Raw genomic sequence first — 26,160 nt, 5'->3', positions numbered from 1 at the left:
AAGCTTTTTGGGGGTATTAAGACAGAAATATTTGAAATAGGGTCCACACATGTGGCTAAATTATTTACTCTATCTGATGGAGCGCTGAAGTAATCAAGAATAAAAGTGGAACAATCCCATATTTAGAACTCTGTGATGTGACGCCAGACAGGGATGAGAAGGAACGAATAGACAAAGAAAAAAAATGTCTTCAGGCATCTTACCATTTAATAAAAGTTCTTTTTTTTCCTTTGCCTGTCTCTTTTCTGGAAATATTTATTTATTCATGACAGCATAAGCTGTATTCCTGATCCAGAATCCAGATTGAATTAGAGTCTCTGTGATTGTAGATCAAAGTGTAAGAAGATCCATGTTCATGTAAAGGCGTAAGTCTCTGGATAAGCAATGGTCACCTACTGCTGTCATCAAAATACCCTGGCCCTCTCTCTTTCTGGGCCTGTGCATGCTGGGACTTGTGCAATGGAAGAGCACTAGCCTTTTTATTCTACATACAGACTCCTGTTTTATTCCTCTATTACATTACATTACATGTCACTTCTTAGACGCTATTACCCAAAGCGACTTACATACATTCAGTACGGTGGGCAGTCCCCACTGGAGCCATTTGGGGTGAATTGCTTTCCCAGGGACCTACGACATGCTGACTGCAGTGGGACTCAAACTGGCTTTCCCCAGATCCGAAGATCAGCGCACTAGCTCACTGAGCCACAGCCTCCTTCTGCGAAACAGAAGTATCGATGCTGTTTAAATCATGTTGAAAGGGAGTCATCCATCAGTCCAGCTTTTTGACGCCTCGTAGAGATTTTCTAGTATAAGGGATGCAACACCCAGCAACAGTACAGAGGATTATAACCTTATAGCTACAGCTGTGTGGTGTAACTGAGTTCATTGCTATTGCAGGTGCCATCCTTCAGAGGAAGTAGTAACAGCACCATGTCTCTGCAAGGATATTAAAAAGAGATGGGGGCTCTCTCAAAGCAGCACTTGTTTTGGCTTGAGGCCACAGGGTCTTCTTTTTTTACATTTTCTTTAATCTATTCTCTTTTAAATGTCTGATAACAGTAGTTGCAAGTGGTGATATGATCTAGTATTTTATGTGTATTTTCAGGTTTACATGTTCGGTACTGTATGTGAACCTGCACACACACATATGCATGTGCTTTTGTAAATGTGAAACTGTTATTTGAGCATGTTTTCAAAGTACAAGCTGCCACGTGCAGCCTCATAAGGAGTTGATTGGCTTCAATCTTTTTTTAACAGAGATTTCCTAGTCAAAATTTGAAAGTGTTTCCGTTGTTGTTGATGTATATTAATAGAGTGTGCTGCGAGTGATACACCCTGCCCTGAATACACACAAAGACACACTCATATTGTCCCTCAGTGTTTTCCCCTGGATTAGTCTGTTATTAAAGGCTGTAGGTAACTGAACTGCAGTCCCAGGCTGCCTGCAGTTAACTCCATTTGTTATGTTTGAAGATTTAATTTCACTTTGACAGGAAATTATGTCATTGGCCAAAACATAAGAACACTTATGGCTCTTTGACTCCTCAGTTCCTCAGTGAGCTTTCTACAATGACATACCGTATGAAAACACCTACCAATCTTAGACTTCAGTAGGCTTAACTCAAATCTGAATATTTGTGATAGTCCCCCTAATGTGGGTAAACTCCAGATCCCCCTCTATAATCTGAAATTAATGTTAAACCCACACAATTGTTTGCACATATACACTCACAAAAGTGCTGCAAATCCCAGTGATCTGTTTATTGCTTGCTGCACCTTAGTCATTAGCAGAGGCCATCCATCTTTATTTTTATTGGGCAGTTTATTCCACACTAACCTGAACCCCTCAGGGGGTAACGTTGTGTAACATATATTCCACAATGCAATTATACATTACTTCAAATTATTTTTTGCCCATTCTAGTGCAGTCATTAGACAAGTGAGTATTTTCACCACATCATCATTGTATGCAAATTGTCCAGCTCCAAGCTGTATGAACTTGAATTCATGGATTTAAGCATATCAGCTGATGTGTATGTGTAATGAGGGAGGGTGTGGCCTATGGAGGTCAATACCCTATATCAAGGTGTTATTATAATTATTAGGCAGCTTCTTTTCCTTATGTGGACATCTTAACCCTTCCTCATCTGACTTTAACCCTTCCTCATCTGACCTAAACCCTTCCTCATCTGACCTAAAACCCTTCCTGACCTAAACCCTTCCTCACCTGACCTAAACCCTTCTTCACCTGACCTAAACCCTTCTTCATCTGACTTAAACCCTTCCTCGCCTGACCTAGACCCTTCCTCACCTGACCTAAACCCTTCCTCACCTGACCTAGACCCTTCCTGACCTCACCTAAATCCTTCCTGACCTAAACCCTTCCTCATCTGACCTTAACCCTTCCTCATCTGACCTAGACCCTTCCTCACCTGACCTAAACCCTTCCTCACCTGACCTAGACCCTTCCTCACCTGACCTAAACCCTTCCTCACCTGACCTAAACCCTTCCTCATCTGACCTAAATCCTTCCTGACCTAAACCCTTCCTCATCTGACCTTAACCCTTCCTCATCTGACCTAAACCCTTCCTCATCTGACCTAAATCCTTCCTCATCTGACCTAAACCCTTCCTCATCTGACCTAAACCCTTCCTCATCTGACCTAAATCCTTCCTCATCTGACCTTAACCCTTCCTCACCTGACCTAAACCCTTCCTCACCTGACCTTAACCCTTCCTCATCTGACCTAAACCCTTCATCATTGGACTTTAACCCTTCACTACCTGACATAAACCCTTCCTCACCTGACCTAAACCCTTCCTCACCTGACCTAGACCCTTCCTCACCTGACCTAAACCCTTCCTCACCTGACCTTAACCCTTCCTCATCTGACCTAAACCCTTCCTCATCTGACCTTAACCCTTCCTGACCTAAACCCTTCATCATCTGACCTAAACCCTTCCTGACTTAAACCCTTCCTCACCTGACCTTAACCCTTCCTCATCTGACCTAAACCCTTCCTCATCTGACCTTAACCCTTCCTGACCTAAACCCTTCATCATCTGACCTAGACCCTTCCTGACCTAAACCCTTCATCATCTGACCTAGACCCTTCCTGACCTAAACCCTTCCTCACCTGACCTAAACCCTTCCTCACCTGACCTTAACCCTTCCTCATCTGACCTTAACCCTTCCTCATCTGACCTAGACCCTTCCTCACCTGACCTAAACCCTTCCTCACCTGACCTTAACCCTTCCTCACCTGACCTAAACCCTTCCTCACCTGACCTTAACCCTTCCTCATCTGACCTTAACCCTTCCTCACCTGACCTAGACCCTTCCTCACCTGACCTAAACCCTTCCTCGCCTGACCTAGACCCTTCCTCACCTGACCTAAACCCTTCCTCACCTGACCTAGACCCTTCCTCACTTGACCTTAACCCTTCCTCATCTGACCTAAACCCTTCCTCACCTGACGAAAACCCTTCCTCACCTGACCTAGACCCTTCCTCACTTGACCTAAACCCTTCCTCATCTGACCCTAACCCTTCCTGACCTAAACCCTTCCTCATCTGACCTTAACCCTTCCTCATCTGACCTAGACCCTTCCTCACCTGACCTAAACCCTTCCTCATCTGACCTTAACCCTTCCTCACCTGACCTTAACCCTTCCTCATCTGACCTTAACCCTTCCTCACCTGACCTAAACCCTTCCTCACCTGACCTTAACCCTTCCTCATCTGACCTAAACCCTTCCTCACCTGACCTTAACCCTTCATCATCTGACCTTAACCCTTCCTGACCTAAACCCTTCATCATCTGACCTAAACCCTTCATCATCTGACCTAAACCCTTCCTCACTTGACCTTAACCCTTCCTCATCTGACCTAAACCCTTCCTCACCTGACCTAGACCCTTCCTGACCTCACCTAAATCCTTCCTGACCTAAACCCTTCCTCATCTGACCTTAACCCTTCCTCATCTGACCTAGACCCTTCCTCACCTGACCTAAACCCTTCCTCACCTGACCTAGACCCTTCCTCACCTGACCTAAACCCTTCCTCACCTGACCTAAACCCTTCCTCATCTGACCTAAATCCTTCCTGACCTAAACCCTTCCTCATCTGACCTTAACCCTTCCTCATCTGACCTAAACCCTTCCTCATCTGACCTAAATCCTTCCTCATCTGACCTTAACCCTTCCGCACCTGACCTAAACCCTTCCTCACCTGACCTTAACCCTTCCTCATCTGACCTAAACCCTTCATCATCGGACTTTAACCCTTCACTACCTGACATAAACCCTTCCTCACCTGACCTAAACCCTTCCTCACCTGACCTAGACCCTTCCTCACCTGACCTAAACCCTTCCTCACCTGACCTTAACCCTTCCTCATCTGACCTAAACCCTTCCTCATCTGACCTTAACCCTTCCTGACCTAAACCCTTCATCATCTGACCTAAACCCTTCCTGACTTAAACCCTTCCTCACCTGACCTTAACCCTTCCTCATCTGACCTAAACCCTTCCTCATCTGACCTTAACCCTTCCTGACCTAAACCCTTCATCATCTGACCTAGACCCTTCCTGACCTAAACCCTTCATCATCTGACCTAGACCCTTCCTGACCTAAACCCTTCCTCACCTGACCTAAACCCTTCCTCACCTGACCTTAACCCTTCCTCATCTGACCTTAACCCTTCCTCATCTGACCTAGACCCTTCCTCACCTGACCTAAACCCTTCCTCACCTGACCTTAACCCTTCCTCACCTGACCTAAACCCTTCCTCACCTGACCTTAACCCTTCCTCATCTGACCTTAACCCTTCCTCACCTGACCTAGACCCTTCCTCACCTGACCTAAACCCTTCCTCGCCTGACCTAGACCCTTCCTCACCTGACCTAAACCCTTCCTCACCTGACCTAGACCCTTCCTCACTTGACCTTAACCCTTCCTCATCTGACCTAAACCCTTCCTCACCTGACGAAAACCCTTCCTCACCTGACCTAGACCCTTCCTCACTTGACCTAAACCCTTCCTCATCTGACCCTAACCCTTCCTGACCTAAACCCTTCCTCATCTGACCTTAACCCTTCCTCATCTGACCTAGACCCTTCCTCACCTGACCTAAACCCTTCCTCATCTGACCTAAACCCTTCCTCACCTGACCTTAACCCTTCCTCATCTGACCTTAACCCTTCCTCACCTGACCTAAACCCTTCCTCACCTGACCTTAACCCTTCCTCATCTGACCTAAACCCTTCCTCACCTGACCTTAACCCTTCATCATCTGACCTTAACCCTTCCTGACCTAAACCCTTCATCATCTGACCTAAACCCTTCATCATCTGACCTAAACCCTTCCTCACTTGACCTTAACCCTTCCTCATCTGACCTTAACCCTTCCTGACCTAAACCCTTCATCATCTGACCTAAACCCTTCATCATCTGACCTTAACCCTTCATCATCTGACCTTAACCCTTCCTCACCTGACCTAAACCCTTCCTCACCTGACCTAAACCCTTCCTCACCTGACCTTAACCCTTCCTCATCTGACCTTAACCCTTCCTCATCTGACCTAGACCCTTCCTCACCTGACCTAAACCCTTCCTCACCTGACCTTAACCCTTCCTCACCTGACCTAAACCCTTCCTCACCTGACCTTAACCCTTCCTCATCTGACCTTAACCCTTCCTCACCTGACCTAGACCCTTCCTCACCTGACCTAAACCCTTCCTCGCCTGACCTAGACCCTTCCTCACCTGACCTAAACCCTTCCTCACCTGACCTAGACCCTTCCTCACTTGACCTTAACCCTTCCTCATCTGACCTAAACCCTTCCTCACCTGACGAAAACCCTTCCTCACCTGACCTAGACCCTTCCTCACTTGACCTAAACCCTTCCTCATCTGACCCTAACCCTTCCTGACCTAAACCCTTCCTCATCTGACCTTAACCCTTCCTCATCTGACCTAGACCCTTCCTCACCTGACCTAAACCCTTCCTCATCTGACCTTAACCCTTCCTCACCTGACCTTAACCCTTCCTCATCTGACCTTAACCCTTCCTCACCTGACCTAAACCCTTCCTCACCTGACCTTAACCCTTCCTCATCTGACCTAAACCCTTCCTCACCTGACCTTAACCCTTCATCATCTGACCTTAACCCTTCCTGACCTAAATCCTTCATCATCTGACCTAAACCCTTCATCATCTGACCTAAACCCTTCCTCACTTGACCTTAACCCTTCCTCATCTGACCTTAACCCTTCCTCACCTGACCTAAACCCTTCCTCACCTGACCTTAACCCTTCCTCACCTGACCTTAACCCTTCATCATCTGACCTTAACCCTTCCTGACCTAAACCCTTCATCATCTGACCTAAACCCTTCATCATCTGACCTAAACCCTTCCTCACTTGACCTTAACCCTTCCTCATCTGACCTTAACCCTTCCTGACCTAAACCCTTCATCATCTGACCTAAACCCTTCATCATCTGACCTTAACCCTTCATCATCTGACCTTAACCCTTCCTCACCTGACCTAAACCCTTCCTCACCTGACCTAAACCCTTCCTCACCTGACCTTAACCCTTCCTCACCTGACCTAAACCCTTCCTCACCTGACCTTAACCCTTCATCATCTGACCTTAACCCTTCCTGACCTAAACCCTTCATCATCTGACCTAAACCCTTCCTCACTTGACCTTAACCCTTCCTCATCTGACCTAAACCCTTCATCATCTGACCTTAACCCTTCCTCACCTGACCTAAACCCTTCCTCACCTGACCTAAACCCTTCCTCACCTGACCTTAACCCTTCCTCACCTGACCTAAACCCTTCCTCATCTGACCTTAACCCTTCCTGACCTGACCTAAACCCTTCCTCATCTGACCTAGACCCTTCCTCACCTGACCTAAACCCTTCCTCATCTGACCTTAACCCTTCCTCACCTGACCTTAACCCTTCCTCACCTGACCTAAACCCTTCCTCACCTGACCTAAATCCTTCCTGACCTGACCTAAACCTTTCCTCACCTGACCTAAACCCTTCCTCACCTGACCTTAACCCTTCCTCACCTGACCTAGACCCTTCCTCACCTGACCTAAACCCTTCCTCATCTGACCTTAACCCTTCCTCACCTGACCTAAACCCTTCCTCATCTGACCTAGACCCTTCCTCACCTGACCTAAACCCTTCCTCATCTGACCTTAACCCTTCCTGACCTGACCTTAACCCTTCCTCACCTGACCTAAACCCTTCATCATCTGACCTTAACCCTTCCTCACCTGACCTAAACCCTTCATCATCTGACCTTAACCCTTCCTGACCTGACCTAAACCCTTCCTCATCTGACCTAAACCCTTCCTCACCTGACCTAAACCCTTCCTCATCTGACCTTAACCCTTCCTCACCTGACCTAAACCCTTCCTCACCTGACCTAAATCCTTCCTCACCTGACCTAAACCCTTCCTCATCTGACCTAAACCCTTCCTCACCTGACCTAGACCCTTCCTCACCTGACCTAAACCCTTCCTCACCTGACCTTAACCCTTCATCATCTGACCTAAACCCTTCCTCATCTGACCTTAACCCTTCCTGACCTAAACCCTTCCTCATCTGACCTTAACCCTTCCTCACCTGACCTAAACCCTTCCTCACCTGACCTAAACCCTTCCTCACCTGACCTAGACCCTTCCTCACCTGATCTAGACCCTTCCTCACCTGATCTAAACCCTTCCTCACCTGACCTAAACCCTTCCTCACCTGACCTTAACCCTTCCTCATCTGACCTTAACCCTTCATCATCTGACCTAAACCCTTCCTCATCTGACCTAAACCCTTCCTCATCTGACCTAGACCCTTCCTCATCTGACCTTAACCCTTCCTCACCTGACCTTAACCCTTCCTCATCTGACCTTAACCCTTCCTCACCTGACCTTAACCCTTCCTCATCTGACCTAAACCCTTCCTCACCTGACCTGAGCCCTTCCTCACCTGACCTAGACCCTTCCTCACCTGACCTAAACCCTTCCTCACCTGACCTTAACCCTTCCTCACCTGACCTAAACCCTTCCTCACCTGACCTTAACCCTTCCTCACCTGACCTAAACCCTTCCTAACCTGACCTAGACCCTTCCTCACCTGACCTAGACCCTTCCTCATCTGACCTTAACCCTTCCTGACCTAAACCCTTCCTCACCTGACCTAAATCCTTCCTGACCTAAACCCTTCCTCATCTGACCTTAACCCTTCCTCATCTGACCTAAACCCTTCCTCATCTGACCTAAACCCTTCCTCACCTGACCTAGACCCTTCCTCACCTTACCGAAACCCTTCATCACCTGAACTAAACCCTTCCTCAACTGACCTTAACCCTTCCTCACCTGACCTAGACCCTTCCTCACCTGACCTAGACCCTTCCTCACCTGAACTAAACCCTTCCTAACCTGACCTAGACCCTTCCTAACCTGACCTAGACCCTTCCTCACCTGACCTAAACCCTTCCTCACCTGACCTTAACCCTTCCTCACCTGACCTAAACCCTTCCTCACCTGACCTAAACCCTTCCTCACCTGACCTAGACCCTTCCTCACCTGACCTAAACCCTTCCTCACCTGACCTTAACCCTTCCTCACCTGACCTAGACCCTTCCTCACCTGACCTTAACCCTTCCTCACCTGACCTAAACCCTTCCTCACCTGACCTAAACCCTTCCTCACCTGACCTAGACCCTTCCTCACCTGACCTAAACCCTTCCTCACCTGACCTTAACCCTTCCTCACCTGACCTAAACCCTTCTTCACCTGACCTAAACCCTTCATCACCTGACCTAGACCCTTCCTCACCTGACCTAAACCCTTCCTCACCTGACCTTAACCCTTCCTCACCTGACCTAAACCCTTCCTCACCTGACCTAAATCCTTCCTCATCTGACCTAGACCCTTCCTCACCTGACCTAAACCCTTCCTCACCTGACCTTAACCCTTCCTCACCTGACCTAAACCCTTCCTCACCTGACCTAAACCCTTCCTCACCTGACCTAAACCCTTCCTCACCTGACCTAAATCCTTCCTCATCTGACCTTAACCCTTCCTGACCTAAACCCTTCCTCACCTGACCTAAACCCTTCCTGACCTAAACCCTTCCTCATCTGACCTTAACCCTTCCTCACCTGACCTAAACCCTTCCTCACCTGACCTTAACCCTTCCTCATCTGACCTAAACCCTTCCTCACCTGACCTTAACCCTTCATCATCTGACCTTAACCCTTCCTGACCTAAATCCTTCATCATCTGACCTAAACCCTTCATCATCTGACCTAAACCCTTCCTCACTTGACCTTAACCCTTCCTCATCTGACCTTAACCCTTCCTCACCTGACCTAAACCCTTCCTCACCTGACCTTAACCCTTCCTCACCTGACCTTAACCCTTCATCATCTGACCTTAACCCTTCCTGACCTAAACCCTTCATCATCTGACCTAAACCCTTCATCATCTGACCTAAACCCTTCCTCACTTGACCTTAACCCTTCCTCATCTGACCTTAACCCTTCCTGACCTAAACCCTTCATCATCTGACCTAAACCCTTCATCATCTGACCTTAACCCTTCATCATCTGACCTTAACCCTTCCTCACCTGATCTAAACCCTTCCTCACCTGACCTAAACCCTTCCTCACCTGACCTTAACCCTTCCTCACCTGACCTAAACCCTTCCTCACCTGACCTTAACCCTTCATCATCTGACCTTAACCCTTCCTGACCTAAACCCTTCCTCACTTGACCTTAACCCTTCCTCATCTGACCTAAACCCTTCATCATCTGACCTTAACCCTTCCTCACCTGACCTAAACCCTTCCTCACCTGACCTAAACCCTTCCTCACCTGACCTTAACCCTTCCTCACCTGACCTAAACCCTTCCTCATCTGACCTTAACCCTTCCTGACCTGACCTAAACCCTTCCTCATCTGACCTAGACCCTTCCTCACCTGACCTAAACCCTTCCTCATCTGACCTTAACCCTTCCTCACCTGACCTTAACCCTTCCTCACCTGACCTAAACCCTTCCTCACCTGACCTAAATCCTTCCTGACCTGACCTAAACCTTTCCTCACCTGACCTAAACCCTTCCTCACCTGACCTTAACCCTTCCTCACCTGACCTAGACCCTTCCTCACCTGACCTAAACCCTTCCTCATCTGACCTTAACCCTTCCTCACCTGACCTAAACCCTTCCTCATCTGACCTAGACCCTTCCTCACCTGACCTAAACCCTTCCTCATCTGACCTTAACCCTTCCTGACCTGACCTTAACCCTTCCTCACCTGACCTAAACCCTTCATCATCTGACCTTAACCCTTCCTCACCTGACCTAAACCCTTCATCATCTGACCTTAACCCTTCCTGACCTGACCTAAACCCTTCCTCATCTGACCTAAACCCTTCCTCACCTGACCTAAACCCTTCCTCATCTGACCTTAACCCTTCCTCACCTGACCTAAACCCTTCCTCACCTGACCTAAATCCTTCCTCACCTGACCTAAACCCTTCCTCATCTGACCTAAACCCTTCCTCACCTGACCTAGACCCTTCCTCACCTGACCTAAACCCTTCCTCACCTGACCTTAACCCTTCCTCATCTGACCTAAACCCTTCCTCATCTGACCTTAACCCTTCCTGACCTAAACCCTTCCTCATCTGACCTTAACCCTTCCTCACCTGACCTAAACCCTTCCTCACCTGACCTAAACCCTTCCTCACCTGACCTAGACCCTTCCTCACCTGATCTAGACCCTTCCTCACCTGATCTAAACCCTTCCTCACCTGACCTAAACCCTTCCTCACCTGACCTTAACCCTTCCTCATCTGACCTTAACCCTTCATCATCTGACCTAAACCCTTCCTCATCTGACCTAAACCCTTCCTCATCTGACCTAGACCCTTCCTCATCTGACCTTAACCCTTCCTCACCTGACCTTAACCCTTCCTCATCTGACCTTAACCCTTCCTCACCTGACCTTAACCCTTCCTCATCTGACCTAAACCCTTCCTCACCTGACCTGAGCCCTTCCTCACCTGACCTAGACCCTTCCTCACCTGACCTAAACCCTTCCTCACCTGACCTAAACCCTTCCTCACCTGACCTTAACCCTTCCTCACCTGACCTAAACCCTTCCTAACCTGACCTAGACCCTTCCTCACCTGACCTAGACCCTTCCTCATCTGACCTTAACCCTTCCTGACCTAAACCCTTCCTCACCTGACCTAAATCCTTCCTGACCTAAACCCTTCCTCATCTGACCTTAACCCTTCCTCATCTGACCTAAACCCTTCCTCATCTGACCTAAACCCTTCCTCACCTGACCTAGACCCTTCCTCACCTTACCGAAACCCTTCATCACCTGAACTAAACCCTTCCTCAACTGACCTTAACCCTTCCTCACCTGACCTAGACCCTTCCTCACCTGACCTAGACCCTTCCTCACCTGAACTAAACCCTTCCTAACCTGACCTAGACCCTTCCTAACCTGACCTAGACCCTTCCTCACCTGACCTAAACCCTTCCTCACCTGACCTTAACCCTTCCTCACCTGACCTAAACCCTTCCTCACCTGACCTAAACCCTTCCTCACCTGACCTAGACCCTTCCTCACCTGACCTAAACCCTTCCTCACCTGACCTTAACCCTTCCTCACCTGACCTAGACCCTTCCTCACCTGACCTTAACCCTTCCTCACCTGACCTAAACCCTTCCTCACCTGACCTAAACCCTTCCTCACCTGACCTAGACCCTTCCTCACCTGACCTAAACCCTTCCTCACCTGACCTTAACCCTTCCTCACCTGACCTAAACCCTTCTTCACCTGACCTAAACCCTTCATCACCTGACCTAGACCCTTCCTCACCTGACCTAAACCCTTCCTCACCTGACCTTAACCCTTCCTCACCTGACCTAAACCCTTCCTCACCTGACCTAAATCCTTCCTCATCTGACCTAGACCCTTCCTCACCTGACCTAAACCCTTCCTCACCTGACCTTAACCCTTCCTCACCTGACCTAAACCCTTCCTCACCTGACCTAAACCCTTCCTCACCTGACCTAAACCCTTCCTCACCTGACCTAAATCCTTCCTCATCTGACCTTAACCCTTCCTGACCTAAACCCTTCCTCACCTGACCTAAATCCTTCCTGACCTAAACCCTTCCTCATCTGACCTTAACCCTTCCTCATCTGACCTAAACCCTTCCTCATCTGACCTAAACCCTTCCTCACCTGACCTAGACCCTTCCTCATCTGACCTAGACCCTTCCTCACCTGACCTAAACCCTTCCTCACCTGACCTTAACCCTTCCTCACCTGACCTAAACCCTTCCTCACCTGACCTAGACCCTTCCTCACCTTACCGAAACCCTTCCTCACCTTACCGAAACCCTTCCTAACCTGACCTAAACCCTTCCGCATCTGAACTAAACCCTTCCTCACCTGACCTTAACCCTTCCTCATCTGACCTTAACCCTTCATCATCTGACCTAAACCCTTCCTCATCTGACCTTAACCCTTCCTGACCTAAACCCTTCCTCACCTTACCTAAACCCTTCATCACCTGACCTTAACCCTTCCTTACCTGACCTAGACCCTTCCTCACCTGACCTGAACCCTTCCTCACCTGACCTTAACCCTTCCTTACCTGACCTAAACCCTTCCTCACCTGACCTAAACCCTATAGATAACGTGTGGGCCCTTCTTAAAGGGAGATTTCCAGTGAACTGACAGACTCAATCCATGGAAGGCTCATGATTGTTATTGAAGAGAAGGGTGTATTGGTTAATGACAATTTCTTTTTCAAATCTCAGAAATGTTTTTTTGTAAGTGTTGAGTTGTTTGTTTATTATTCTCACTTTAATAAAGGTGAAAATAAACAAGTGAGATGGTGACATTTTTGTTTTTCCTTTAGTTGCATATTAATTCTGAACAACAGTTGCCCAGTAATTGTGCACACAGATATATTCTGTAGTTTTTCAATAATTAAAATAATTCCTCAAAAATACAACTTGCCTAATAATTGTTCACACAGTGTAAAGTCATTTAAATATTGTCTGTTTCTTGCACATGGAAAAGCTGCCTAAGAGGGGAAAAAATGGTTGAACATCTTAGATAAATATGAAATTTACTTTGCTAAGCTTGTGGGTAACACAGTGCAAATGTTGCTCTTTTCCTCCTTAGCATAGAGTTTTAGGTGGCATACCTGTTTCCTGTACTGTCACTTTGGGCACGCTTTCTCTCTTTTACACACAAAAACACTAACCTGGCATGTCCAATCAGCTCACAGCATTGTCACACAAGCTAACTGATTCCAGTGCTCTGTTTATTGGCCTGTTACAGAGTTGTTAAACACAATTGTGTTGAATACCAAACATGACCCTCCACAACCTCCACTGAACTTTTACACCTAAAACTGTGACATTAAACACACACTCTCTCATGTTCTGCTTGGACCTGTTAGAACAGAGATTTTATTTTCCTGCCACCATTCACAACACTGGGTTTCCCTCTGCTTCCACCAGCTCTTCTCTCAACCCTCCTGCAGGGTTTCCTTTTTTCCCCTTGCTCCAGCCATAGCATCTCTCTTCACAGATTTTCCATCCTGAATCAATGAATGGTGATCGCGGTAATTTCATCCCACACAGCAGGCTCAGGTTTATTTTTCATGTCTTCGCACAGCTCTGCTTGGTAAGCAGTCAGCATCGATGAGACATTGAGCGCCCTGACAGATAAAGCTGCCGTTTTGTAAGCCCGTTCGGTCATTGCTGACTGAAAACAATCTGCTTTGGTCGGCAGCGTGGGGTTCCTGTTAGAGGCCGAAGACAGCCACGGTTGGAGGTGGGCTGCAACAAGCGGCTCCATAGGAGACCTCAACTGTGTCAGGGACAGGGCCTGGTATTGGTACTGGTAATGAAATGGGTCAGAGAGATGAGCTGTCAGTGGTTTTGGCAGTGCTCATAGCAGTGATGTACATGGGATATTCTGACCTCAGACTATTTCTCTCTTTGGATATGTCAGCACCATGCATCAGTGCCAGTGCTCCCCCCTCTGCCCTTTGTTACCCCTTTGTGTCCCTGTGTTGGTGTGTGTGAGTCACAGCTCTCACATGAGGCAGCAGAGAGGAGCCTTGAGGATGTTACCAGGGTGACCTTCTGTCAGCCCAGGGAACAGAGTGGATTGTTCAGCCCAGTCCATTCCCAAAGGCTCTGAGTTCATGTTCGTAGAAGGGTGAGACAACCAGAGAAACAAGGATTGGCATTTACAATTATAAGCCAATATATTTGACTGGTCATTTGAGTACATCGTAGCATACCTTGTTCTACATGGAGGTTTGATATTCTGCCTTTAAATGACTAAATGTTTCCTGTGCCTGAGACAGTAGAGGATTTCTATGGCAAAGGCATAATTTTCCTGAACACGAATCCACTTGGATGGACGCCATATTTATAATGTCTGCTTCGTCATGCAGTGTTCACAAAAAACCAGCCTTTTATTTAACTTATTTCATATCAGAGGAAATAAGTCCTACACACCTGGATGAGATCTTGACCTTTCCAGGGACATTTATTGTGGTCCTATTTTGTCTGCTTTTCTGTTAGCAGGATACATCATCCACTCTCCAAAAGTGATGCCATGGCTCGTGGAACAGATCGTTCTAAAGCATCCTGAGTACTTAGTGTCTCTTCATGTATGATCATGTTTGCTATTCTCTCATGAACTGATACACACACAATGGCAAATTCTGATTGTCTGCCACTGTGTGTATTTTGCTGCGGATCCTGATGCAGATGCAACATTCCTTAACATTTTCTAATACTAAAATAACAAATGTAGTCATTACATTTTGATCTTACTTGTTTACAGACTTTGTCTTGGATACAGCTTCAGCAAGTAACCATATTGCCCCCTGGAGTAGGTATGGATTACAATAAGTAGTTTGTTCATGGACTCTGTGGCCCCTCAGACTTGAGCAAAAATGTAAGCACTATATTGGACCAACATTACAGTTAATCTGTTTGCTATAGCATTATTCTCTAGTCTTTCTGTGTCATGGTCCTTCTTCTAGCAACTGTGTAGTTTGAAGTCAGATATTAATCAGCGGCTGCATGGCACAACCAGTTCACTGTTGTTTGTGTCTACTCTGTGGAACTCAACTTCTTTGTTTCATAGAACATCTAATGATTCTTTTTTCACTACCCTCAGATGGACTGTTGCCATTGTAACTTACAACATGTTGGTTGTTGTCTTTTTGTGGCTTTTATTAGCTATAATTAAGGAAAAAAACGAAAGATTGTTGTCCTATCACCCAAGTTTAGGACTGATAGGCCATTTTATTTTTCATTACATAGTCAGGCCCTTTCAAACATTTTGAGCCTTTTTGCCTGAGTGTAACATCCAGAAACAGCTGTCGCCATGCCCAGTGAGTGCCAGTCAACCTTTTCCTCTGTTGCCATGCAATGTTATCTGATTATGGTTAGTATTTCACTAATGTGGCAAGTCTGTAGCTACCATACACTTAACATCATTTTGAGTGTTGCGTTGCCATGGGGAACAACAGCAAAGCAATATAAAGTTCTAATCAACCACCATTAAGTGGAATTACATGATGTCTTATTGAAACTGTTAGTTGATACATTATGTGCCACATTTATGTATAGCTCTCATATATTACAAGGAAGATATATATCGTTGTGACTGACATACAATACAAAAAAAAACTTGAAATATACTTTATAAATAATTGTGTTAATATTATCCAACTATTGCCAATTAAAAGGTTAACATAAAGCGAGATGACTTGCGTTGTCTTCTCAAACACTTTCCTTTGGTGTTTTACCGGGGTCAACGTTCCTCCGTGACCTTTTTTTTTACTGCTTATTATTTTAGTATGATTATGTAAAAACGTTTTTACTTGATATATGGTGACAGATTGGTCACCCATCAAACAGAGACTAGTTCAAATACATTCAGCAACTTGTACTTCGAACTGTAGTGTGTGTTTATGGTAGGATGTTTGTGCTCTGTAATGACCCATTTAAAACTGGAAGAAAGTATGTATGTAGGTTAAGTTTTTTTTTATATATATATATATATTTTGGTTTAAATTAGTTTTTATAATTATCTATTAAAGTATGATTTTGCTTTGCCATATACATATACTAGACACAGATGTATACAACTGTTGATTAGTCAATTATTAAAACTTTAAATTATACTATAAAACTGATATTGCATTATGTAAGTAAGTTATTAAATAATTAAAGCATTTACTGGCTTCAGTTTAAGCCACTTAAACCACTTTTTAAGTTTTTAATCACTTCGTTTTTTGGTACTCGTCGAGACATAAGAGATATTTTATATCATCTCACTGGGCTCTTCATACTTCTAATAGCATTAGAATTAGAATTAGAATAGCATTTTTTTTCTGAAACTTTTTTGACATACTTGGGGAAAAAAATGTTTTATAGTATAAGTAGAAAGGCCTTACACTAAATACATCATTAACTGACATCGCCACACCCAGGTTTTTATCAAAATCTAATATAATTTTGATGGTGGAGGCATGGCTGGAGCAGAAGAAGTCTTTTTGCAATAGTGTGACTGAAGCAAGCTGTCCAGCAGGGGAGCATTATCAGAGCGGAGTCACCGTGTTCCAGCCAGCAGGTTCCGTGTGTCGGCCTGCTTTAAAGCTTAACCCCACTAAGATCAGCAGCAGGCCAGGCAGTGTCAATGGATTTTCTTCCTGCGTGCCAGCTCTTAAAAAGGCCTAGGCCTGATGTGTCAGTTTGCAAAAGTGTTCAGATTTCAAACCCCTCTTTGAAGAGTAATCAAAAGAGGAAGCAGCGTGAGATGAGTGTGTAACCATATCTCTCACTCCTTCTCTCTTATTCTCCTTTTCTCTGTTTCTCATTCACATCTCATGATTTTTTTTTTTCTGACATTCTTGCCCTCCCATCAAAGCTGGAAGAACCAGCCTCCATATATAGGCATTCCAACATTTATGCGTGTGATATTAGTAAAAGGCGGCATACTTCTATGCAAACATCAGTGGAGGGTGTGCCTCTGTGCATCTGTGTGTGTACTGTACACTGAACAAATGACAGTGTAGCAGCTCATTAAACAGAGCAGCTCTCTGACTGACATGCACACATAAGATAAGAAGTACTTTATTGATCCCAATTTGGGGAAGTGTTGCGTTGCAGCAGCATAAAAAGACACCGCAGTGAGACAGCCTCTCCCAAACTCAGTCTGAGGGTCTGTCCCCTAATGCTGCTTTTACTCACAGAGAGCCGCTAACCAAAGTCTCCATTACCAAGACATAATCCGTCAGGATGAGACTCAGTCTCTGACTCGTGACATGTTGAGTCCTTTCATCATCGGAAGGAGAGAATGTTCACAACCCTGCTTTATGCATATTCAAAATGTCCGAGTGTGGTCATCTCTTAACACAGCTGATGAAGAGAGCCTCACAAACAGGTGCTAGCTGATCCTCAATAGGGCGCCCTTCCCCAAGGCCAAACACTGTACTGTGCGCACGGAGAAACATGAACTGAGGCAAGGACAGAAGGGGAGAGTTAATATTAAGAGATATGTTAAAAAAGTATCTGTTAAGGGCTGTTTTAGGGGGGCTGAGATCAGTCATGTGACTAAATCAAGTCAACATGACTTCCTTATATTTCTCTTCCCTCTCCAGTTGGAGCTGCAGTCGTGCTGTGTGTTCCTGCCTAATGACAGCCTGCCCTCCCCGAGCACCATCATCTGCGGGGACATTCCTGGCACCGTCCGCAGTTGGTACCATAACCAGGCCTCCATGCCCGGGACCCTGGTGGTCTGCTTGCCACAGATCAGTGTGCTCAGTGCCGGGCACAAGTACATGGAGCCACTGCAGGAGCTCCCCTTTGTGGTCGCCAAGCCCATCTTGGAGGAAGGTAGGTCTGCATACTGTATCTAATGAAATCTCAACTTTAATTAGGATTAATGAAATATTGGGAGAAGAACAATCACCTAGTTGCACAGTGAGGACTCCAAATGCCAAAAAACAATGATTTCAAAGTTTTAAACGAGAACACAACATGTTAAACTTCAATAAACAATAATGGGGAGTCTTGAAAATAGATTTGAATTATTTACTAAATAAAACAAATGTGTTCATAATGCTAATATTCTACATAATGCAAATTCATCATCATTAAGGACTTTTCAACAAGCCCCAGCTAACCTTTCACCCACTACTCATTAACAATGACAAAAGACAAACAAACTGAGAGATAGGTCCTGCACATGTGGTCTGCACACCTGGCAGAGTTGACATAAGCAACACTCAGACGGGTGAGTAGTGTTTTCTCCATACAAGAAGTGTCTTTTTTTCTCTCAAAGCTTCAATGACTGCAGCATTTGGCATGTGGGTTTTAGAAACAGGAGTAAAAAGGCAGCAAAATCAGTGACACTAGCAGCCATAACATTAACAATCCTTGCTTTTAGTCATTCATTCCTACCCTTTGAAAATGTATTTTTCAACGCTCTGGATCCAAGCGTCCTGCCCACACTGCATTGGAAATGTGCTCTTCCTGGCTCTGTGCTACCAAACAAGTTCTCCTTCTCCGTTATTCTACCAGGGTTGGCAATATTACAAACCTAGTGTGGCCTCCTGTGTCAGACCCACATCTTTTACAGCTGTTTCAGTGGGATCTTGCCCCTTTGAGACTACTCCTTAGTGAATCTTTAATGTATTTCATGAAGCTTTCTCAGCCACTGTGCAGTATTTGGTTTTAATTTCAAAGGTAAGTGAGAGGACTTGTTTTGATCATGAACAATACTGACTGATCCTTCTGGAAGGAAAATCCATTGCAACACTTTTTTGTTCGATTTTAGCCTGCATTCTGTTCATCTTCCTCTCAATTTCACATTTGCTAAGTTTGTCCTCTTTGCTCTCCCTTCACATCTCTCTCATCATCCCTGCTCCTCTCAATCTCTGTCAATGTCTGCGTTGTGCAATTTCCATCCTATATCTCATACTGCTTCATTATTTTACCACATTCTTAATGCATCCTTCTTTTTCTGTCACTCATGTCTTCCACCAGGTGATGCCTTCCCTTGGACGGTTAGCCTGAGTCAGTTCAGTGTGTACACTTTGCTGGGCCAGCAGCAGAGCCTGAGCCTGTTGGAGCCAATGGGCTGTACCTCCACGCTGGCTGTCACATCCCATAAGATTCAGAGCTGTTCTGAAGGCAGACACTCCTTTATAGTGTGTCTCCATGTTGATCTCCAAGCCGTCCACGTCAAGTGCTGCAACCCTCAGGTCAGTGTGTGTCTGAATCTCACAGAATAGTCATTGGATTTACATGTGTATTCAAGCAAATCATCCTCTTGTAAAATGTCCTGAAATATGAGCACACCGTCTCGCCTCTGTCTGATTCTCTGATATCGATTGACTCCAATAAACAAACTGCTTCATCTTCTTTTTATAATTGTCATCAGAATGGAAGCATACAGTAGCTAAAGAGTGTGGCTTAGTTCGCTTTTGTCAAATATGTTGAGGTCTGAGCGGAGGAGAGTTGGGAATTGCAGCTCTCATCATCTGTGCTTCACAGTGTGTTTTAATTTTTTCTGTCAGAGCTGGATGAATAAGAACAGATTGGAAGTGGAACATGTTTGTCTCCTGATTAGGTCTCTTTCTTTTTAGTTATTACAGCGCTATAATCACATCTACATGTACCGTTCACATCTACATGTACCGTTACACATGTTCAGTGTTTTTGCGATTGAATTAGCTGTATTGAGAAGGGGGACTTCCGGTCGGCGAAGGTGATGGCTGCGTAAAACTTCTCTCCGATAGCTAGCTTAAAACTAACTCTCCATAATTCATAAAAACACATGTTACAGTAAAGTCTGATGAGTGGGGGAGTTGTTACTAGAGGTAAGGAAAGATGAGACCAACAGAAAGGACACGATTCTAAAACAATGGAGCAGAACCACGACGAAGAACAGGTGCGACCTGCTGAAGCTAACTCGCTAACCTCGACAATGCGGTTGGGGATCGAGGCAATTAGCAAAGAGATACGCGACCTCAAAACCTAAATGAAAAAGGACTTAACCACGCTTAAGAAGCAAGTCACGGAGGACGGGAAATCAGCGAGCTTAAGCGAGAAATGTACCAACAACTCTCTGCTAACACTACAACTTTACAAGCACAAAGATCTCAACTCGCCGAGGCAGAGGGTCGGATCGCGGAAACAGAGACGTGGAATATGGAGATGAAGGAGGCGCTCTTTAAGTCCCTAAAACAACAGCAGATTTTGCAGGATAAGTTGACAGATGTTGAAGGGAGGAATAGAAGAAATAACATTTGTATCTTTGGAATACCCGAGGATAAAGAAGGAGACTGTGCCCCCAAATATCTACACCAACTGCTCACAACGGAGCTCTCATTGCCTCCAAATGTCAACCTGCAAATCCAACGGGCACACAGGGTGCTGGAAAACCGAACTGCGACTCGCCACCGCGATCTATGATCGTACATTTTTGGGAATTAACGGTTAAAGAGATGGTCCTGAAGAAAGCTTGGCAAAGGAAAATTGTTGTGGAGGGGCGGCCGATGATATTTGACCATGATTATGCAACAGAAGTGGTTCAGAAATGCAAAGCTTACAGCGGAATTAAGAAGCTTCTGAAGGAGAGAGGGATTCGCTTTCAAACTCCTCTCACTAAAATGAGAATCCACTGGGACGACGGACCGAAGCTCTATGGATCCGCACAAGAAGCAGCATGTGACATGAGTAAACGGGGATTCTCCGTGGGACCAACCGGGTCTGCCGCCCCAGACCACGAAACAACGTGGGAGAGGTTGCATCAGGAGCTGCCATGGCAACGCGTCGGAGAGAGAAGAGACGGAACAGCGCGGCGTGCAAAGGAAAAGTTACAGGAGTTCGAGCGGATAACGCAGGTCTCAGAGTAACCTGCAATTTTCAACGGAGGTATTATTTCAACAGTTCTCATTCATAACACTCCATTCAATGTCTCACTATGGGATGCGCCTCCCCGCGTATGCCTCAGAAGTATCAATCTCATTACGCCAATTCTGATTGGCTGGTGATCTTGACGACCATGTCAGGGAATCCACCCACCCTTTAAGTAGCTTGCGCTACAACGCAGCATCATTCAAACACCTCTTCTCGCTTCGGAGCACATCTCTAAACTATCAGTAGCCTGGCTAGCTTAACCGTCCACAGACTGAACAACTCAAAGCTAACTTTCGTTCGCTAGACGCTTGCCGGCTACACTTGCTACCAGTTAATACTCGACTCTGCCCCGCCGTTTTTCTTTAACGGTAAGGTTTTTGATTATCGAACAGTAACATACCAGTTACTGTTCCGTCCCTCAAAGTCGGCACTCCGGCTATCGAGGATGGACCCTTCTCTCCCTCACACCAGAGGAGACGGAGGCTCTGAGGCTCGGCTCTGAGGCTTGGCTCTGAGGCTCGACTCTGCGGCTGCGGGTATAAGATATCGAGCACGGATTCACACCAGGTCTGCTCGTCCTGCCTTGGGCTGGAACATGCCCGGATGGCTATCAACGCCCCCAGTTCGTGCGGACACTGTGCCCGCTTCACCATCAAGAGCCTCCGCCGACGGCTTGCGCGCCAAGCTAGCCTGTCGGGAGGAGACCCTTTCATGTCTAGCGATGTGCCGGCCGGCAACCGAGACATGGAGGTAGCCGCCGCTGAGGCTGAGCCTTGCGCTGAGGCTAACTGGGGCTCCCAGCTGGACCTCACCGTGGTTCCGCCCGCGGAGGATGTCCTGGAGTTGGACTATATAAAGGAAGACGAAGAGGGTGCCTCGGAGTTTCTCTTATCCGACTCAGACGAAGACGAGGATGATATTTTCGTTTCATCCGCTCAGGCTGCCAAGCCTGATGCTGTGTCTGCTCCTCCGGGCGAAAGCATAGCAGCTTTGCCCCGTCTTAGCATGGACTTGCAAGCCGTGTGCCAACGCGCTGTGTCCAGGCTGGAAATCCCCTTGCCTGAAGTAGCAAAGGAGACCACCAGATCTCGCTATGAAGGGAAGAATTGGCCCCAGGCTGTGAGGATGGCAAGACAACTTCTCCCAGTTTTTCCGGAGCTGCTGGACGAGGTGTCTGTCTCGTGGAGAGACCACCCGTTCAGCAGTAAGTCCCCGATCCAGGGAGCTTCCTCTTTGGATTTCGAGGGCATGGAGAAACTTGGCTTGCTTCGCATGCCTCCTATGGAGCCACTTGTTGCAGCCCACCTCCAAGGAACCCCACACTGCCGACAAAAGCAGATCGTTTTCAGTCAGCAATGACCGAACGGGCTTACAAAACGGCAGCTTTATCTGTCAGGGCGCTCAATGTCTCATCCATGCTGACTGCTTACCAAGCAGAGCTGTGCGAAGACATGACAAATAAACCTGAGCCTGCTGTGTGGGATGAAATTACCGCGATCACGGACATTTGCCTCCACGTGCAGCGCTGTGCGGTCCAAGCCACGGGTAAATCACGTCGAATGATGGTAGTGCAGGAGAGAGCCAGGTGGCTTAACCTAACGAACCTACCAGACCGGGAGAAAGAGGACGTCTTGGACATGCCAATTGTCCACGAAGGCATATTTGGCACTGCTCTGGCTTCGATGCAGCAGCGGTGTGAGGCCAAAAAGAGAGAAGACGAGGCTCTCCAGCTCTGTCTTCCCCGGAAGGTCAAGCCGCCACCTCCGACGGCCCCGCGACAGACCTTCTCTCAGGCTGCCTCAATACTCCCAGTTTAAGATCCCGAAACGGCAAAAGCCACAGCCCTCCCCGGCCCCCCACCCACCCACGCACGAGGCGAGGACGAGCTGGCCAAGAAAGTCCCCAGCTCCAGAGACCGGAAGACCGGAACAGGAGGTGCCGGTGCAGCTGCACCGGCACAGCCGGCCCAGACCTTCAGTCATCAGGCGAGGAAGAAGAAGAGAGCGGCCTGGCAGCCTTCCCTCCTCTCCTCGGTGGAAGAGCTGGAAGTTCCCTGTTTTCCAGCCCCACTTGTTCTGCTCTGGAATGTGCTTCCGGGGGCCACCCATGCCCCCGACTCCCCGTCGCCTCGAGTGATGTCAAAACGACATCCCTAAGTTCACACCGTGAGAAAAAATTGACTTGTTAGAGACAGCAGGTACTGCTGCCCATCTAAGTCACACAAGCACATGTCCACGTTTTTCAATAAAGCATATTCTTCTGTCGTTTCCAGGCTTTAAGCCAAGGGCACAGTCAAAAATAATGAAAAGAAAAACAATAAACAGTCAGGTGACTGTGCCGCTTCTGAGGGGGGCTGTCGCCTCTCTCAACAAGCGGACGGTAACCGAGTCTGTCAATGCACTATCACCTTGCACATGCGCAGTGTCGGCCGAGGTTGTCAGTCAGGAGAACTATCGTGTTCAGACACTAGAGGGCCCCATAACACAACTAATAAAGGCACAGAGAGCCGACAGCAGGGCAGAGGCTACTTCTCCTCTCACTCTCATGAGCGAGAGGTGGAAAGCGCTCACAAGCTCAGCTTGGGTGTTGAGGACGATATCACAGGGCTACAGACTCCAATTCGCTGTCACCCCCCTCACTTCTCGGGCATTGTGCATTCACAAGCCCGGGGAGAGTCGGCCCATATTCTAGAGCAGGAGATTTTCTCGCTGTTTTCACATCCCAATATATTATCAATACAGGAAATATCTGTGGTTCGCTTTTCAGGGTGTCTCTGACGAGTACAGAGTGCTTCCCTTCGGCCTGTCTCTCAGTCCACGGGTCTTGGTACGATGTACGGAGGCAGCAATCGCCCCGTTAAGACAACAGGGCATTCGCCTGGCAACCTATTTAGACGAATGGCTCCTTCTTGCACAGTCGGAGCAGGAGGCTATTACGAAGACGAATATCCTTGTGAAACACCTGCTCGACCTGGGTTTCGTAATAAACACAGAAAAGAGCATGTTGTGCCCAGCTCAGACTGTACTCTTCCTGGGCTTATGCCTAAATTCAGTGTCCTTCACAGCCCGTCTGTCAGCGGAGAGAGTGAAAGCCTTCAGGGCTTGCCTCGCTCATTTCCGGCCACGCAAATATGTTCTCTTCAGATCATGTCTGCGGTTGCTGGGGCTCATGGCGTCAGCTATCCTGGTGGTACGACTGGGCCGCTTACACATGAGGGATTTTCAACGTTGGGTAGCTGCCCTCAGACTGGACCCTGTGCGTCATGGCGCACAGAGAGTGATGGTCACTGTGGAATGCGTAATGGCACTGCGCCATTGGCTGCACCCGGTTTTTCTAGTACGGGGCGCAATATCATCTGTTGATTTCAGCTTTGGCATGCATTTGAACTTCAGGATCTCATGTTGAATACGTAGTCGGACAGGCAGGGGTGGCTCAACGTGGGTCACCATGACATCGTCTTCATCTTGGAATATTTCCTCCATGGCTGTTAGCTTTGCCTTCTTAGCGGGAGGAGGTGTGTCAGTGTCACGAAGAACATCCTGTTTGACCTGTAGTGGCAACTGTGGCATAGCTCCCCCCTCCTCAGCTTCCTTCTTCACCTGTACTTGGGCCTGGGCAACTTCGATTTCATTTGTTATGTGATCCCACACATCCACGGTCACAACAGGGGAACCTTTGAACCTGGGGTCTAGGGCGGTAGCCTCTTGAAGGAATTATGTCCTTGCATCATCCTGGTACCGGGTAGATAGATCATACCTGATTGCTGATTTGATGCCTTTGATGAACTTCTCATCTTCTTCTTTTTCAGCCAGATGGACTTCCAGTTTGGCGATCATGGGGAGCACCTGTCCTGATGTTGGGCGTTTCTCAGATGACATGGCCACAGTTATCATGTAAGGGAGCTTCATCGCCTCCAGGAAGTGTTCCATCCTCTCAATGTCCTTGTCTGTGCATCGTTGCAGCTTCTTAAAGCTTTCTTTCTTCTTAAGTTTCTCATCGAATGATGCAGCCACTATTGCTGGGTACTGTTCCACAAATCTCTCGACCATCAAGTAAGAGCTGTTCCAGCGGGTTTTGCAATCCAGGATTAGGTTGTGAGATGGTCTGTCCAGCGCTTTCTGTTTCTCCTTTAGCACAATCTTGCCAACATATGAGTTGCGGAAAAATATGATGGGAGGTCTGATGACAGCTAGCATTGTGCCTACAGTTGGCACATTCGTGGCCTTCTGTGTGGAAAGATTCAGAGTGTGGGCAAAACATCCTAGAGACAGTGGAATCCCTGCACCATGGCTTTTGCATTGTCAGTGGTCATTACCTCTACTTTGCCCTTGAGGCTGAAGTCTACCAAACACTGTCCAATCTCGGCCGCAATGTTGTCCCCTGTTTGGGAAACTTCTGCCTTCAACGTTTGTAGGACTCTTACTTTCATCTCCCAGTCTTTCATGTAGTGGACAGTCAGTGTTAAGTAATGGTCAGCCACCCTAGATGTCCAACCATCTCCAGTCAAGGCCGCATACTCCACCTCTTGCAGCTCAGTCTTAAGATTGAGAAGGGCTGCTTTGTACATCTGTGAGAGAAACCTCTCTGATACTTCTCCACAACTTGGGACTTTGTAGGATGTGTTCAGCTCGCTTAGGAATGCCTGAAAGTATGTCTCTTCCAGGATGGAGAATGGGCGCAGTGATTTTACAATGTAATGACACAATCTGCCGGTTTCTCTGCAGGCATCTTGGTAAGCTTTGCCAAGGTGAAAGGCGTTACAGTAGTGCTGGCCACAGTGGAAGTGGAACTTGACGTTGACGGTAATTAATCTAGTGATGGTAAGGCAGGTGTCCCAGTAGTGGCAGTTTGGGACGCAGGTGGGAGCTGTGGGGCACGTGAAGGTTGGGCCTGGGCTGAAAGCAAAATAAAATTGATTAACCAATTGAACCAAAGCATAGTTCTACTTTCTCAGGGTTACTGTGTAAATAATAAAGGAAATAAGCAATCTTTAATATATTATTACTTGTTTATTAGTTATCTTGCCAGGTGATCATGCAAAATAAATAAGACTATCATAGATTTCATAATGCCTACCGTTACAAACTTGCCATGATTTTAAAAAAAATGTAGTATTTAAGAATCAGTTGATAATACTGGGGGG

The 26,160-nt window shown here is 46.9% G+C and overlaps 1 protein-coding gene across 1 annotated transcript in view; it reads left to right on the top strand.

The window, feature by feature from the left end:
• vps13b (vacuolar protein sorting 13 homolog B) overlaps positions 1-26,160 on the top strand; it is a 460,668-nt gene that overhangs the window by 211,312 nt on the left and 223,196 nt on the right. The window contains 2 exon segments of the mRNA XM_079694034.1: positions 17,619-17,987; positions 19,140-19,357. Coding sequence (XP_079550160.1) covers positions 17,619-17,987; positions 19,140-19,357 — 587 coding nt within the window.

This window comes from Notothenia rossii, assembly GCF_949606895.1.
Source record: "Notothenia rossii genome assembly, chromosome: 7".
NCBI classification, from domain to species: Eukaryota; Metazoa; Chordata; class Actinopteri; order Perciformes; family Nototheniidae; genus Notothenia; species Notothenia rossii.
The sequence above is the reverse complement of the archived record's forward strand: the minus strand, read 5'-3'. Positions and strand labels throughout refer to the sequence as shown.